General features: G+C 36.5%; 1 protein-coding gene across 1 annotated transcript in view; it reads right to left on the reverse strand.

The window, feature by feature from the left end:
- The window catches only part of LOC108753821, an 81507-nt gene that overhangs the window by 5280 nt on the left and 58749 nt on the right, over positions 1-17478 (reverse strand). The window contains exons 2-5 of the mRNA XM_018495740.1: positions 11009-12481; positions 10810-10908; positions 9817-10629; positions 6845-7119 (exon numbers count right to left, since the gene is read on the reverse strand). Coding sequence (XP_018351242.1) covers positions 6845-7119; positions 9817-10629; positions 10810-10908; positions 11009-12481 — 2660 coding nt within the window. The remainder of the gene's footprint in view (positions 1-6844; positions 7120-9816; positions 10630-10809; positions 10909-11008; positions 12482-17478) is intronic.

Genomic DNA, 17478 nt, shown 5'->3' on the forward strand with positions numbered 1-17478 from the left:
CCTAGCACAAGTTCTTAAAATATTTAAGGTTAAAGTATCCAGAAATTGTTACTTTGAATTCCAAAAAAGATACAAATTATTTAAAAAATTATACTTTTACCTATTTTTTACCCAAACTTATATTTTTTAATCCTGGTAAAAATTTTCATTAGATTGTCATGTCAGATTGTCATTAAATTGGTCTGGTCAGATTAGGCGTGGCACGATTGTCATGCTTGAGTTCATTGAACTTTTATGCGGCATAAACTTTGGGTGCATTCATAACGACAAGCACTCACTGAGCGCTCAATGAGCTTTATCATCTGATTCTATTAGATCCTAAAATATAGACAAGCGTACAAAATTACATAGGAAATCACTCCTATTTCTCAAACATCTAAACTTTGCAGGCCTATGTTATATTATAAATTATATTTTATTATAATTTATTATAATTTTGAGGTAAATCCACTTTATATACACTGCGCACAATTCATGCAGTACATGCAGAAGAAATATAATTAATAACAATTTCAACGCTTTAAATTGTAATAAGATTTTTTTAAACAGATTTAATTCACGAATTACTAGTTTAGTTTAACGTACAAAATCATATCTCAATCGACGTCCATTAAAAGTAACATCAACGTTATAATTTTGCACTCAATAATAAATACATGCACGGAAAGAACGAATTTTGTTAAAGTAGGCATCTAAAAATTAAACTAAATATATAAATAAAAAAATAATTTTGTTGAACTATCAAAATAATTATGTACGATAGGAACCCAAAGTCATTAGTAAATTGCAAGTAAATTTTTGATGAGTCGCGAAAAATTTTAGAATTTTAAATTACATTTTATTATATTAAAAATGGTGCACCCTTTCGTGACTTTGTACATGTGTGAAATTGATTTTTCAGCGATGGTAGGAATTAAAAATAAAAATTGTAAATTATATTTATCAATTTCCTTGCGACTGAAAATGATTTGTATCAATGTCGGTATTAAGACTATTATTAATAGATATAGGAAACAAGTGTACTTTTCATACATTTAAAAAATATATCAACAAAGTGTATTTAATAAAAAAATTAAAAAGGGCACTAAAATTAAATATAAATAAATTAATTCCCCTCTCCCCGTTTTTCTATATCCACCATAGCTAGTTAGATCGCAGAATTTGTCATTTTAAAAAGTGAATTGTGATTCACCAAAAAGTTTGGAAAAACTTAATGTAGGATGTTCAAACTGTTAGAATATAAAATTATTTGTAATATCATCACACCTGAAATTTCTATGTAATTATTTTGATAGTCCAATAAAATTATTTTCAAATTTGTATCTAATTAAATTTTATCGTTCTTTCCATGTGATACTAATACTTATACATTGTTGAATGTAAAATTATAAATAATGGTATGTTACTTTTAGTTGATTTCGACTGAGACACGTCTTGAGAAAGTTCTTAATTGATCAAAGAAAAGATACAAAACGTACGAGGTCAGTGCTACAGCTGGGCGTTCGGCAAAGGGATCATACTCGTCCTCCTGGATCTGCTGTTCAGCTTGAACAACCTCTGCGTTTTGCCTCATTGGGATGTAGGATCTATTAGGATCGTTATTATCGATCGAGAACCTAGATATGATGAATCGGAATATTTTAATGCTTAATAGAAAATGTCTTACTTATCAATTATATCGCGCGTTGTCTCCGCAAGATTTGCTGCCATTCCTGAATTTCTTTGATAATGCTATAAGCATTCGGAACTTCCATGGGTCTTCTGCTCGTGGATTCCGTACGACGCTTCCGTTAGACTATGACAACTGATAAACCACTTATTAACCCGCTTGCGTGGCGTTCAATGACGATAATGCCTTTCCGTAAACTCGTTTAACAGAAATGGTAGCAGAACATTCGAGCGCAACTTGATCGTCATAGAAAATGCGACGGTTTCAAAACGCGGCGATTTCGAAACGTGATTAAACCGCACGGGTAATTACGTCGTAACTTTCATTGACATTTACATCCATAGTACGAAGTCGTCTCGAGTTATCGATTTAAATCGCCTGTATCCTGCGAAACTAGAAAGGAAAAAACTGAGACTCTCGAGCCTGCATTTAAAATAAAATGTCAAAGTGCTTTCTTGATTTATTAAATTTAAAGAGACAGGAAAGTTAGATTACTCGAAATATTTGACAATTTTTTATGACAAATTAAAAAAGTAAAGTTTTGATATTTATACAATTAACGCATAAAAAGCAAAAATTATTTTTTTATCGACAAATAATTATATAAATAAACAGAATTTATACAAATAAAAAAGCTATTTATATAAAAATTTTTTTTTCGAGATTATCGTTTTGCAATGATATCTCAGCTGGTGAATTTTAACTATGATGAAACTTCTACAAAATAGAGCAAATAAAAATTATTGCAGGTTTTATTAACAAAAGAAGTCAATATTTTTACACTTAAAGTTAAATTTTCGAAATAAAATGGTTGTCCGTGATTCTGGTGATTTATTTTATAGCGGCGAACCTTTTGAAGATTTCTAACTAAAATTCGTCATCATCGGACCGTTGAGATATTATTGCAAAACGATGACCTCGAAAAAGAAACGGAATATATATATAGTGTGTCCGGAAAATAGGGTTCAATATTTATAAGATAGATAATTATGATATTAACATACAAAATTGTTTATATCTCAGAAACGGAAAATTTTCGATCTATGTCTATTAAAGGATTTGCTATTCACTATAGTGTATCTACCTTATAAATGTTGGATCTTTTTTTCGAATATCCTACATATACATACGTGTATGTATGCGCACGCATGTGTGTCGTATGTTTTTATATAGTATTTATCAATAACAAATATATTTTTTTACTCTATATATTGTGTAAATATCATTTCAAATTTCACTTTTGTGTACATTTATTTAAATCGTCATAAAAAATTATCAAAAATTTCAAGCAATTTATTCCTCTAATCTCCTTAAATCACTTTCAGGTATTAAATATTTTTTAACATAAAAGTTTCTCTACATTATATATTCTCTTTCAAATAATTGCAGTAGTGTGTTCACACAGGAACGTATTCTCTCGAAATAGTGCGAAATATCTATTACATGTTAAGCAATCTATAATTATACTTGTTGTTTAACATGATAGAAGTGTGCGTCACATATGCTATTTTTTTACTGCGAAATATAACTATATATATATAATAACAACCTTTAAAGAAGTAATTTTTTTCGCGTAGGTTACATAATGTTTCCTTAGCAATTGATGAACTTGAAATATTTTACCAGTCAAGAAAACACGTGTGATATTGGAACTGAATGCATAATTATTATCGTTTTCCATTTATGCTGTATTCGGGGAGCGTGCTATCAGTGTGCTATTGTGTCATTTTATCTTTATCGTTCATTTCAAACAGAACAAGAACAGAATGACGCAATAACGCTGATAGCGCACCTCCCGAATGCATACTTACATTGCCGTTGGATAGATACAATACATGGTAAAAAAAAACTACACAGTAATAATATAGTAACAATACTATATTGTTAAAAATTCTACAATTTAGCTTCAGGGCGTAAAGTCGTTACTCGAAAAAAACAGGAAGCTTAAAACGATGAAGTAATTTGTTTTGTCAAATTATTGAAATGCGTTTTTAATTAAGGAATTCTAAACGACAAGATATATTCTTCATCACTTGTGCAATTATATAAATGCAGAAATAAATTGTCTCAATTTCCGTTGGTAACTCAATAAAATACGTGAAAATTGGATCTAGAAAAAGCTTCTTCATCGACGATTTCTCTTTACCAGAAGTAGCATTTACTTCGATTAATATTCTTTGATAAGTTAATAAAAATGACAAGTTTTGTGAAACAGTAAAAATGGAAATCTTTCATATTTATCGTAAATTAATTTCTTATGAAAATGGTACAATTGACCTTATGGTAACAGGCCATATTTTATAAAATATAAAATAATTCTAAGTTAATTGTGGAAAAAATACATTTATTTGTAGTCACACACTCCTTCTAAAACTCATATTTTGACACATGTCTGAAGAGACATTTATTATTATAGATTATAGATTAATAAGAAATATTATAAGAACAATAAAATTCAGTTATGTGAATTAGCCCACTGTTTAGTAAGATTTTCAATTATTTTTATACCAAAATATTATAAAATCTCTATTACATTTCATCATTTCATTATATTGAAAGATTTTAATAATATTCTAAGATTTAGGACTATTAAAATTGCATACTAATAATAGATATCTTCAAGTAATTTCATTTTATTAATAGGATCACATTATCGCAGATTCGTTACAGATAATATTTATTTACATTAGCGCTAATTTATTTAAATAAATCACGATGTCGTCTATGTACAAATATGTCGGTGTATGTATTCGTAAAACAATAATTAATAATGCTATGATAATAAGACATATCTAAACTAGATAAAATATAATACAGCAACAGCACTATAATAACCATCGGTATCGGGAGGATGGTACACCTTCGCAGCCCTTTCATACGCTCTTTCTCGATTACGCTTGTCAATTAAAGATATAAAAATAATAGCCTCCAGCCGGCAGTGCGCACACTGATACGGGCACTAAAATCCACCGGCTGTATGAATAATAATAATATCTGAGCATTTTCGTGGCGTCACGTTGTACAAAAAGGAAAAAGACAAGGAAAAAAGCAAAATTCACCTCGGTTCCCCTGTTCGTTTCCGCCGCGCATAAAGTCATTAGGCGCTAATAAAATAATAAGTAGAGTCCGTCAGTCCTGTGACTTACACCTTAAACTATATGTTAATCACATGTTTCGCGGTTATTTATAACTAGGATCACAGGCTCTGTCTGTGATTACTCAGTGTTCACAATCGTCATTGTTAGTTATAAATAATTAAATTGATTGTTGAAACGAGGAACTGTGTAGTAAATAGTGTTCTTTCCGGAGTCGGGGCATTGTGAGTTTACGCGCATCGAAACGTAACTCCGGTGAATCATCAACGAATTCGACGAATCTCAACCTCCCTGTAATAAGTGAGAATGAACACATTGCTCACTGTCGGTTAAAATATACATTGTATGTATGAGCAAAGAACGAATGAACAGAGAAAATTTAATTTATTAAAAAAAAAACTTGTTTAACGTATCACACTCTATCCGTATTCATTGTCCGTTCGTTGTTCATGCATTCGATGTATAGCTATCAATGCATATTCGTTATTGCGTTCAACGAACGAATGCGCAATAATTAAACATGATATGTTATTTCCGACGAAGTATAAGTGGAGAATACTCAATATATTTCCACGTTTGATAAGAATTTCAGCGTTTGTCTTGTCTTTTAAATTTTTAAACAGTCACGCACATTTCGTCCAATTGTAGCACAATACTTTTCATCGACTAAATATCAACTAAATTCAGATATAAATTCGCATTATTATAATATACGCAATAAATAAGAAAGCAATTAATCGTAATATATCAAATCGAAGGTAGAAATGCTAAATGGAATACGAAATTGCAGCCTACGGAATGTGAAATATCGACTGTGCTATTATCCTCTGTTGCGAGCTAATAATACGATCGGATCTTTTCACACACTCAATTGCTAACGATATCTTTTTTACCGAAAGTTTTTCGCTTAGAGATAAAAGAAATTACAAATTCATGAAAAATGCATAAAAATAGCACTGTATATGAGATGTAAATATAAAATTTACATAATTGCAAAGTCACCGAACGTAGACCAAGTAATCGAAAGTTTGATTAACAAACTCATTCTTGACGTTGGTTAGGTAAACCAAATATCGTTTACATATTAAAAATAATACCAAACATAACATCAAATAAATATAAACGCTTGCCTTTGCGTCTACTGATATGCGACTCGATAAAATATTAAAAAATATTTCTCAATTGATAAGAATTACACATATGCCTCTTGATAAGTTAGGTATACGTTTTACACACGAGAAATTCCAATAAAGATAGAAAGAAACACGAAGTCCTGGTTCTCTTAAAACATTCGAAAAGAATTTTAAATATATCTTTAGTATATGTATCTATTTTTCTTTTACTTTATAAATAAACATGATATATTGTATTTGAAATGTGACCATATTTAAACATAATATATTTGTATTAATTTGAAATTTGACATTTCTTATCTTTGTATAATAAAAGTGATAATATAACGTTAACTTTTTTTGCACAATTACTACATCAGCTATATCAGTTATGTACATTACAAATCAATGTACGTTCGTGATGCAAGTCAATACATCGTTTTTATTTTTGATTAAATAGCAAAATTGACTGCTAAAAAATCTCCGTCATGTTATAAAGATATATGAAATATTCTTTAAATGCAACTCGAGGGAAGTACATATAAGCCCTACATGGAAATGGTATTGTTATATTTCAGTTTAGAATCATTGGGTTTCTGTCCGTTTAGAATCTCCATAAGACGTGATTCTTGAAACAAATAAAAACGAAAAACATTCAATATTAAAAAGGCACAGAATAAGGGTCATTGAGAACGCGAGTGTCGCTCCTCCAGCGCATATCATCTAAACGAATATGTTTCACGTGTCTAGAATTCTGTTATTTATACATGCGCGCACGCGTCGGTGACGCGATGAGAATAAGGCCGCGTAGAAGCAGAGCCAGTGGTATGGTGTAAAATAATGGAAAGAAGCAAGAGAGCAAGTAGTTCACTCTAAGCGACTTGCCATTTTACTAGCTTCGCATTAACGTCGACGATTGGCGCATTTAATCTTCGCTTGAAATCGGATGACATTCGAGCGAATCGCACTCAGCCAGGGCCTCGCCGCCGCGTCGTAGAGGAAATTCGTCGGTTAGCAGGCTCTCTGGCACTGTAGCCGCCGAGTCGATGCTGTCGAAATAGCGGTGAGGCCATGCGGAGCTCGGGCGAAAGCGCCTGGTGGGCGAACCGATTATGAATTCTACTCGCGTGGAACCGGTAACGGACGATGTCTCTTGATTCAGGGAGTCTGGATAGAGGGACGAGTCGCTGTGCCGGAAGCTGCTGTTGGTCGAGCACCAGGAACTCGGTGATTCGGTGCAGTTCTGGAAGATACGAAATGCGTGTTAATCAGTTAAATAAATAAAATTTACGCCCTGTTATATTACAAGTGCGAAAATTTTCCTGTCGCTACTGCAGCATCGCTTTAGAGATACATCTTGGTGATACATCTTAAAGAGATGCGTGATAAAGAGATTAACTTTATATTGATACCCAAGAATTTAGAACAGCCGATTTATGTCAGTTTTGTAGCGTGAAAATTGACGGGAAAAATTTACATGTTAAATGTAACAATGTGTAGGATGGTAACAATTTGTAAAAACATTAGTACTACTGGCTGTTTTAATGCTGAGGTATCAAGATCTGTTATCCCTTATGTATTTATGTAACATGTGTATGAGCAAAAGTAAAACTCTCATACGAAGCGACTTTTCTACTTAATAATTTCAATTCATTCATAATAAATATAAACATTATATAAATATTAAAAAAAATAAGAATCGTAGTAATTAAGTAAAGAGAGCGTGTCATGAATTTTATTAGCGAATGCAATATATCGTAAAACATAACATCGTCTCGCGCGATATTGCTGGTCATAAGATGGACAATGAACCGCAAGGCCAAGCAGGTAAACGTGTCGTCGATTCATTTTCCCTCAATCGCGGATGTGACTATAATAGATCACGACTACGACGGCTCTCTCGAATTTTTATACTCCGTAAACAAGCAACGCTAGCAAATAAAATCAAATCTCAGCAACCAAAAAGAGCAAATCAATTTAACATACAACACACATTTGAAAGAGCAGGGAGGAAAACTCGCTAGCGCTGAATGCTGATGATGATCACAATGATACGTGCTAATAAATGTACTAAATAAATGTTCTCTCCTCTTTTTCTCCTTCTATGTCATGAGAGTAAAGAGATTTGTTTGAGTAAGTATGTACTGAAATGTGTATGGGAGTATCAAGGTAAATAAATATGCGACGAATCGAGCGTGTATGATTATGTGCGTTTTTATGAATGAAAGATAAATGTGGAATTATCTTAATGTGGCTAGAACATTTCTAGTTTTGTCTAGCGGTCGGTCTTTCAATAAAACTTCGGCAATGGAAGCTCGCGTTTATCGTAATAAATGCGTAGAAAATATTTTGATGAAATATTCGGCCGAACATGCAAATTTTGACGGGTTCTCGTAAATAAATTGCAAAAGAGAAGAAAAAGCGAAAAAAAATCCAAATCTGTGCCAATAACCGTTTAACCCTTTGTAATGCCAATTTGGAATAATATAAAGATATATTTTATCGTCTTTTCTATTACATTAGCGTGAATCATAGAAATCAGCCTTTAAAGTCTTAGAAATTAAACAAGAATGTATTAGTTTCTATTTAATCTATAATGTATACAAGATAGAATTAACAGTATCCCCTGAAAGAGAAGAATAATTTCATTCAATAGAGAAGTGGAAATTAAAAAAAAAATAACAATTTTAAAAGTTTAAATTTACGGTAATATAGACTACTAATAAACGATTAATGGTCTATTAGTTCTATATAGTACTGAAATAAAACGCGTTAGCATATTAAAACTACATTATCCATTCCAAAAGTTCAAAGAACTCTCATATGATATATTTGTAAAGATAAGCATTCTTACTGATATTTGTAGTAATCTGGGAGATTCGACTACGGGTACGTGCGCATGCCAAAATCCAAGTGAGAGCGTTCAAACCATGGTGTATACTCTACCGGTGTGGGCAAAGAGGGGAAATGAAAATAGGTTGAAAAGACAGAGGCTATAGCTCACCACATCCAGGAAAAAAGCATTAAAGCAAATGATAATAAAAGAAGCATAACTTACGAGAAAAAACCGGCGGCACGCGAGAAGGGGCCTTTCTTTCTTTATTGGACCGCCGTTGGGGACGGGCTCGAACGCACGCTCGCCTGCCCTCCAGATCAGACTGATTTCGGTATGGTGGATGGTTGGGCGGACAATTGGTGGTTTTAAAACAAGAATTAGTCGATTCGCTCGCTCAAGTCTCTGCACGTATTGTTACAGATGTTTCCCCCCCCCCCCCCCCCCCTCCCAGGAACATCGATTTATCAGGCAAAGATAGTGGCTCAGCGAAAACGGGGGGTTCCGTTCCTGTATGATTGTACATCGTTGGTACCGTGTCGAAGTCCGCGGTAGAATAGAGGAAGAATGGAATAGGACAAGGACGTAATGAAGATAGACGTCACGGGAAAAACGGCAGAAAATAACAGCATTATGAAAGTCGGTGCATGTGTCTGCATCATCGCAGGAAACCGTACTAGATACAGCCTCGATAAATATACGTATTTTCGGTATCACTAGATGATATAGTCACAGTTACGGTTATTATATAAGGATGTGACGTAACAGTAATAAGACAGTAATAGTAGTAGTTAAAGTAGCGAAAAGTACAGAGGTGAGACAGTTAGCAAGATAATACAGAAGGATTTGTCAAATGAAAATGACGATGGAATGATGCTGTTCAGTCCGTCTAGCCAATCTTAATTTAACGAGACCAAAGTCAGTGCGAGTTAAGACGAGATACTATCGGGAAATAAAAAGGATAGCAGTTTTCTAATCTCGTTACAAAGATTAATCGAGTGGACTTCGAAGGGAATGATGTTGAAGGCGATGATTGTTCCTAAGAGAGAGCAACTACAGCCTGCCATCCTAAGGGAGAGAAGGCTTGCCGAGAGCTCTCTACTATACCGGACCATTGGACAACGGTGACTTCAGCCAGCTGCTCCAAAAGAATTGCTTTACTGGTCGTACCTTGCCGTTCTCGGACGCATCGACGGACGTCGCTGCGCGCGCCAGGCTGTGGGAACGGCGTGCAGGAGCGGGCGGTCGTCGAGGGGGAGCGTTTACCGCTCCCGTGTTGGGCGAGGACGTGCCGAGGTTGTTGTTAGACTCCAACGAGTCACGGGCGCGGGACAGCGAGGAGGATTTGTTTAGGGAGTCTCGGCTGGAATTGTTACGCGGCAGGGATCGATTGTTCAAAGACGACTCCCGATTTGTTTCCTTGCTGCCGCCGCCGACGCTACTGCTGTTGCTTCCGTTACCGCCACTCCTGGACAGACTTCTGTTGCCTAACGAGTCCCGATTGGATTCGCGCGGTTTCGATAACGACTTGCCGCCGCCATGGCTGTCGCGACTAGAATCACGCGGTGGTCTCGTTAGCGATTTGAGTGATTCCCTGCTATCGTTCCTGCCGTGACTGGGCAGTCGTGCAGGCGTCGTTGCAGTCACGCTCGTTGTAGGCGTCGTCGTTGTCTTGCCGCTCACGTTGCCGGGTAAAGGTATACGACTAGGACGCCGCCGCGGCGACGGTTTGATCTCTACCGGCTGATGATGGTCCCGCGCGGACTCCGTACTGCTGCCGGGTTCGAGGCCGCTTTGCTCGCATCTGGGATGCTCCAAATCCGCCTCGGGCTCGGCTTCCGTTGGCGGTCGTTGTTGAAGACGTTCCAATACGCGCACTCGCGCCCGCGTACCTTCTAATTCGATATTTCGTTCCTCTAACTGAAAGAGATACGAATCATATTATATTGTATTACAAAGAATAATATTATATTATAATATTATAACGAATATCTCTTTACAGAAGAATATAATGCACTTAATAATGTGATACTATTTTGGAATTATTTTAAACAAAGTTGCTATAATGTATGTGTGTAGCGACTTTTGATTACGACTCACCTGGAAACGCAAATCATCGTTCTCCTCGCGCGCTTTATCCAATCGCTCTGAGAGAGTTTCTGTACTTTTCTTGACTTCGTCTAGCCTTTTTTGTAGGACCTGCAAACATTAAGTCGTTAAGAAATTAACAGTCATTGATCAAGTTTATTCTTTTCACTTTTAAATAGATGTATTAGAATAGGAATAACCGATCCTATACCTGATTATGGACGGTAGTAGTAATTAGGTGCCGCTGAAGCTCGAGGGGCGAATGCTCGCGAAGAATGGCCGCAATCTTCCTTGAGTCAACGTCTTTCACGTGAGTCACCCTGGTGGGCGAGACCAGGATGGAATCGAGCGCTCCCAACCTGGCTCGCCTTTCATTTACGTTTGCCTCAACATCGATGTCGACATTTCGCATCTCGTCATTGCATCCGACAACATCCAATAATACATTCTTCTCGATGGTCCTCGTGCGAAAGCGGCTCTTGTGAGCCTTGCTTCCAGGACTACCGGTGACCGACACGAACGCCGAACTGTTGCTCTTAATACTAGTAACATTGGCATTCTTCGGCGAAGAGGAAATTACCGGCGCGATAGGTTGCAGTCTTTGAACGCCCGGTGTCAAAATCTCCGAGGCGTTCTCGGTCAGTCCAGCCCGCAACCGATCCTCCAGACCAGTCTTCAGTGCCGATAGGGCGGCCAACTCCGTTTGCAGTTCTTGAGCTCGGGCACGACTAGATATCGTCTCTGCCTCGAGCTCGGCCACTTTGTCTAATAGCTGTTCCTTCTCCCGCCTGAGAGCTATCACTTGCGGGTCCCTACTGTCCTGTTGCTGTGGATCGACACTCCCATCGTCAACATTACTGCAGCCAATTGTTCTATCAGTATCACCGAGACCAGTGATTTTTCTCACAGCCTCGAGCACATCCGTCGACACTAGTTCCTCTGTCGCCACGCTCTCCAAGCGACCTTGAAGGCACTCGACCTCCTCGCGCAGCCGAATCCCTTTGCGGTGGATCACATCTAGCAGGTTCCAGAGTTCATCCTCCGCCTCGTCCAATGTATTCGGCCGGGGACTGCTCGCTCGCGGCGCAATCGCCGTCGAGGCGCTGTCCTTCGACGAGGTCTCCGTGCTGAAACCGGAGTCCTGGACCGTCGCGCTACAGTTGTTCTTGGTGCCGCCGCTGTGGGAATTGCTGCGGCTTCTAGGCAGCGACGAAGACGATTCAGCTCCACCTCCGCTACCGCTTCCACCGCTGCCGCCGCCGCTGCTATTTTCGCGTGTTACTCGCCGCCTTATCTTGCCAGGCTCCCATTCGCTGATCCTTCGCGAGGACGGGCTCGACAGCGGCAGCGGGATGTGCGAGCTCTGGGTACAGGTAGACGACATCACGGACGCACCCGCGGACGCCGTCGCGGCCATCTTGTGCCGGAGGTTTGGGAACGTCTCGATGACGAGGTCCCGGAACTCGAGCAGGGCACCGACTTCATTCTGCAGTTCCTGCAGGGCCACTAAGGACTTAGCTTGCTCGCTGATGAGGTAGTGAAACGGACCGGGGCGCAAAGGCATGCAATCCATGCCACCAACGCCGACGCCGCTGCCACCGCTGCCGACGCCGTTACTGGTACTGACGTTCACCACGACACCCTCCGTCGAACCGCCGCCGCCGCTACTATTGCTGCCGCACTGCTACAACAACAAAGAAGAAATCCATCTTATAATCTGTTATAAAAAAAACAGAAAGTACAGAATATACAGTCTACTCTCTAAATTTTTGGAAGTGGAATCTCACACACTAAAGAGTGAAAATTGAACCAATCTTGAAAAAGAGTGGCACAATTTTCAATCTTTAAGTGTGAGATTTATTCTAAAAGTTTTAGAGAGTACTTTTACAATCTGTAATTCGCAGCTATAATAATGCTATGTGTACAGAAAGAAGCAATCATTAATAATACAGACAATTTACAGAGAGAGAGAGACAGTATACAGTGTTGTAACGATACATATATAGTATGTATTATATATGTATAAGATACATATATGATAATAAAGTACGTAAAAAATACACGGCACATATAAAATTATAAGAAGAATTCTATTTCGCCTAAAGTCCGATCATTTAATGAATGTCAATGACGAAATATAATGAAAAATACATTATGTACTGTAATAACGTTTGAAAATAATTTTCGCAAATTTTGTATAAAAATTTTCTGTTTACTGTATTAATTTAAACTCGAATAAATTACCATTTCATCGATTATTTTTCATATAAAAAAATCATATTTTCTTTTTCATGTAAGAACTGTACACTCTAAAATAGAAAAATTGTAGACGTTAGAAATTAATCAATAAATTTTTTATTAATTAATTTTCGTAGCATTAAATAATAAATAGAAAATTTGTTTCATACATACAAGCTGTTAAAATTTCTAATTCATTTATGAGTTCACTAATGCAAATAATTCAATTGCTAAACTTTCTTTTTATCGCTGAAATCGACAACGACACTTTCTCATCATTTGACCGTTTTCTAGTACTACAAATCGAAATGGAGCCCTATGTGGTTTCATCGTCCACTTTCTTACGCGAAAATAACATATTCGCTAATCCTAAATGAAGCGCGCTAACTATTATCCGAACGTGTTGGTAATTCGCGAAGTCTGGCACGTTTTCTTTGGTGCACCGTCAATCTATTTAGCTGCAGTCGCATCATTCCTTTCGGACACACCCGCGCGTGAACGAGCCGTGACAACAGAAATTACGCCGATAATCGGCGTAATTTATCACATTGGAAAGTGCAATTTCTATCTCGTTCCCAAGAGAGACCGAAAGCGTCCTTCCATTATTTCAGGGACGTATCCAATATCTCACGCTCATGGCAAATAGATACCGCAAAAGCTTTCACGATATTTCTCACAAAAACCGATGTCATTCAATGTACTTTAAATCGATTCCAAAGCAATCTGAAAATCTTTTGAAATGAATTTAAAAATTCAAGCAAAATCAATATTGAGAGTTTTACAGTACTTTTTGTTATATTTTACGTAATATTGTTTATTTATTAGTAAATCTTTTGCGAGCCTACATATTATATATAGGATATGTTCCCGGATTAACCCACCAAACTTAAAATATGAATTTAAGATCTCAAACAAACAAAATTTTTGTTGTAGAAGTTTGTTGGCAAACGCTTCATTTAAGACATATTGACTTCTTAATAAATTCCTGTAAACAATTCTTTAATTTGTGAGACCAGACAATTAAATAAAATTAAAAACAAATTAATTTTTGCTCATTTGTAACTAATATATAATAGTTCAGGATAAGAAAGATTAATTATGCATATCGTTTTTATTTTACTCCTCTTATTGGAGTTATTATGATGTTACGTGTAAAGCCACGGCTTTGCATTTGCGAATGATTGAATCTACGTTTTAAATAGTCTGCAGTTTCGTACGTAGCAAATCTTAATTATCTTTCGGAGAAACACTTTACGGCCAAGATTACTGGATTACTGCAAAGTCCTGAAGCGTGAAGATTCGGCTAATTCGCATACATTACAAAGATCCCTGTATGGCGTTCGCATAAGCGGGCAATCAGATATAATGTCTGTATTATAAAACGATACTTAGACTTTTAGAACCTTTTCTATACCGCGATTATTGTTTCCTGTAATCCAGAACCTGATGTATTTCCGGTAATGAGAATCGGGTTATTGGGGCCTAATATCCGTTTGTTTTCTCTTACAAAGGAACTGCTTCCGGACAGACATCGCGTTTCGTTTATATAAAAAAATACACCGAGATCGATAATTATCAATTATGCTAACGAGGCGTGCAACGTCATACATGTGATTGCTATTTTCACTAGTACGTATTACGCTGATAACGTTCAATGGCCACGTTCAATAGAATGTTTATTTTGCAACTGTTGGACGTTTTCTTCATTGAGATTAGGATTATTCTTCTCGATCTAAAAGTATATAATCCAACAGTTGCAAAATAAATATACTGCTGAACGTGGCCAATGTGGGAAATTTGTACGACCGAGCATAACCGTCGTAAAAACGCAAAACAAATCGATCAGCGATCGGACATAAGCATCGATCATGAAGGCTCGATTCTCTTCGCTGAAGAGTCCGAATTTAGGTTGGTCTAACGGGGCGGCATAATTTTATTCTTCCTAATTATCGATACGTACTTTCATCGGTTCTATACGGCGAAAGAGAACGCGGTCGTTATGTTAATGGCCAGTAACTACATTACGTTCGAACAACACGCGCGCAAATTCGTTGCATTTTTTAACGTGCCAATTCAACTTCCAGCCAATATTGACGATTAGAACACACGTTTTACCTCGTAAAGCGGATGCCTATGTGCGCGTCCTGTGTTATGGAAAGCGGGATGGAAAAGCACCGAAACGGATGTGCGTCCTCATAGATAATTGGCTCATTATCCGGGAAATGCTAAGCTGTTACTTTTCTCCCTACAAGTCGAGCTAGAGAAAATCAGGTGATCTCGTTACACCCGCCTATATTTCTACATAATTATTATATCCGTCAAAGAATAAGATTTTTAAATAAGGTACCATCAGTCGCGATGTCAATAATGACAAAAATATATATCAAACAGTATACATAATATGGTATCTCAAATATGTGATACGTAATAAATAAAAAAGTATCAGTCGCTTAATTGTTGCTCCGATAAAGTAAACTGCCGCGTTCACGAACATCGGCATTTAACGATGTATCTCATCAAGACATGGAGATAACTTATAAACACACACATACACACACACACACACACACAGAAAATATATTGGAAAAAAGTGAAACAATACTCACACTATCGAATATCAATGTCGAGATAGTACTTAGGTAAATATTTCAAGTAAAATTCAAAGTCCATATACAGACATAATTAATTATTATAGAGTTAAACAATTCAGAAGTAAACATAATAATAATTTTCTAAAATTTATTCGCGGTTAAAATAATGAAATTATTTTATGAGATATATTCAAACTGCAAGGCGCTGAATGTTGCGCGAAGTCCATTACAAAGAAAGAAAGTGGAAGTCTCCCCGTCGGGGATATGTGGCGGATATACGTTTCACGTCGATTATTTTATCTTCGTACAATTTGCATACGATATCGAAGATGCCGATACCGAGTATGCATGACACGCGCTACCGTCACGTCTCGGCGCAGTGTACGATGCATGACGCGTCTGATTAGTCAAGCGGCAAGATGGTAGGAAAGTGCGAGAGAAAACGGGGCTTTTGTGTCAAAGAGTCTTTCTCGAGATATTTCTCGATCCAACGACAAACGGAGACCAAGAGTCGACATGATATTCGATTTTTAACACATCTCAGACGGTTTACAAAGTAAGAACTTATAATGAGATGATCGATGTGGTGAAACCGTACATTATCGCATGCAGATTTGGAAAAGAAATTTGAGAACGATAAGTGAAAGCCCGCAGAGCTCGGCATTCTTATCTTAATTTATAATATTGCAAAGACTTGCACTTTCTCATTTATGAGTCTGTGCTTGTAGAGTCGGTATATTAAAAGATTCTCGGTGCTAATTACCGACTACCCGTTAATGCTCGCGCAAGGAATTTTTTTATTCGTTACTTGCACAATCGGTTTATCTTTATGGTCACCTCCGTGTGGCATTTAAGCAGTAATGTTGCAACGTGTTACTGAAGGCATAATGCGTCCTAAGCGAGGAAACGAATCCCACCTTTGTCCATGAACGGATGATTCACGCCGTGCTCGACAGACGGTATCGTATCTCGAAACAGGATTTGCCGCCGACATCTTCAAGTGAATTCACTTTCGTGCACTTATTTGAGAAATCAAAAGGTCTTTCGTAGTCGTGTATACGGTATAAATATTCATATTTTCAAGAATTCTCGCAATTAAATCTGACAAATACATTGGGTTCAATGGGAACTTCGTCACCCGTATTCGAATCGCAACATAGCAAGTATATTGAAATAAGTTCGATTGCTTTATTCGATGAATCAAGGATTCGACATGAATTATATACTTTCAAATATCTGTCGTCGCACAAGAAGGTTGTAACAGTCTCTATAAATCATTTCAATAACAATCAAACACAGAGTCTGTGATTTCACGACTTATAAATAAGAAATCAACTAAATAACATCTTAATTATGATACCCATTCTACGCAAAATAATTCGCGATTAATGTATGAAATGCATCGAGTGAATTCCGTATCTAAATCAGTTCCCGAATTAGAGATTGAATTGCAAAATAAATAACAAGATCTTTATTTCGTATATGCGGTAAAATAAACTTTATAATTTTAGACTTTCGAAATATTTACTTTAAAAGTATAATATTTATTTCCAAGTATAAAATTAAAGTTTGCAAGGAAGAACTCTCTTCCTTTTTTTAAATAAGATTTCTTGTACAAAACTTTCTTGTCAAGAAATCTTTCTCAAGAAATTTGATAAAATAAGAAAGAAAGTCTTCATTTCTTGCAAATTTAATTTTATACTTTAAAATAAATATTTCGAAAATAGTGAAATAAAATGAAAAAGTGAAAATTTCTCAAATTATTGAAGTCTGTTTTAGGGCACATTGTATGAAATGAAGATATTAAAGTCTTATTATTTATTTTCTTTTTTTTGCAAACTTTAATTTTATA

The sequence above is a fragment of the Trachymyrmex septentrionalis genome, unplaced genomic scaffold (genome assembly GCF_001594115.1).
Source record: "Trachymyrmex septentrionalis isolate Tsep2-gDNA-1 unplaced genomic scaffold, Tsep1.0 scaffold72, whole genome shotgun sequence".
Classification (NCBI taxonomy): domain Eukaryota; kingdom Metazoa; phylum Arthropoda; class Insecta; order Hymenoptera; family Formicidae; genus Trachymyrmex; species Trachymyrmex septentrionalis.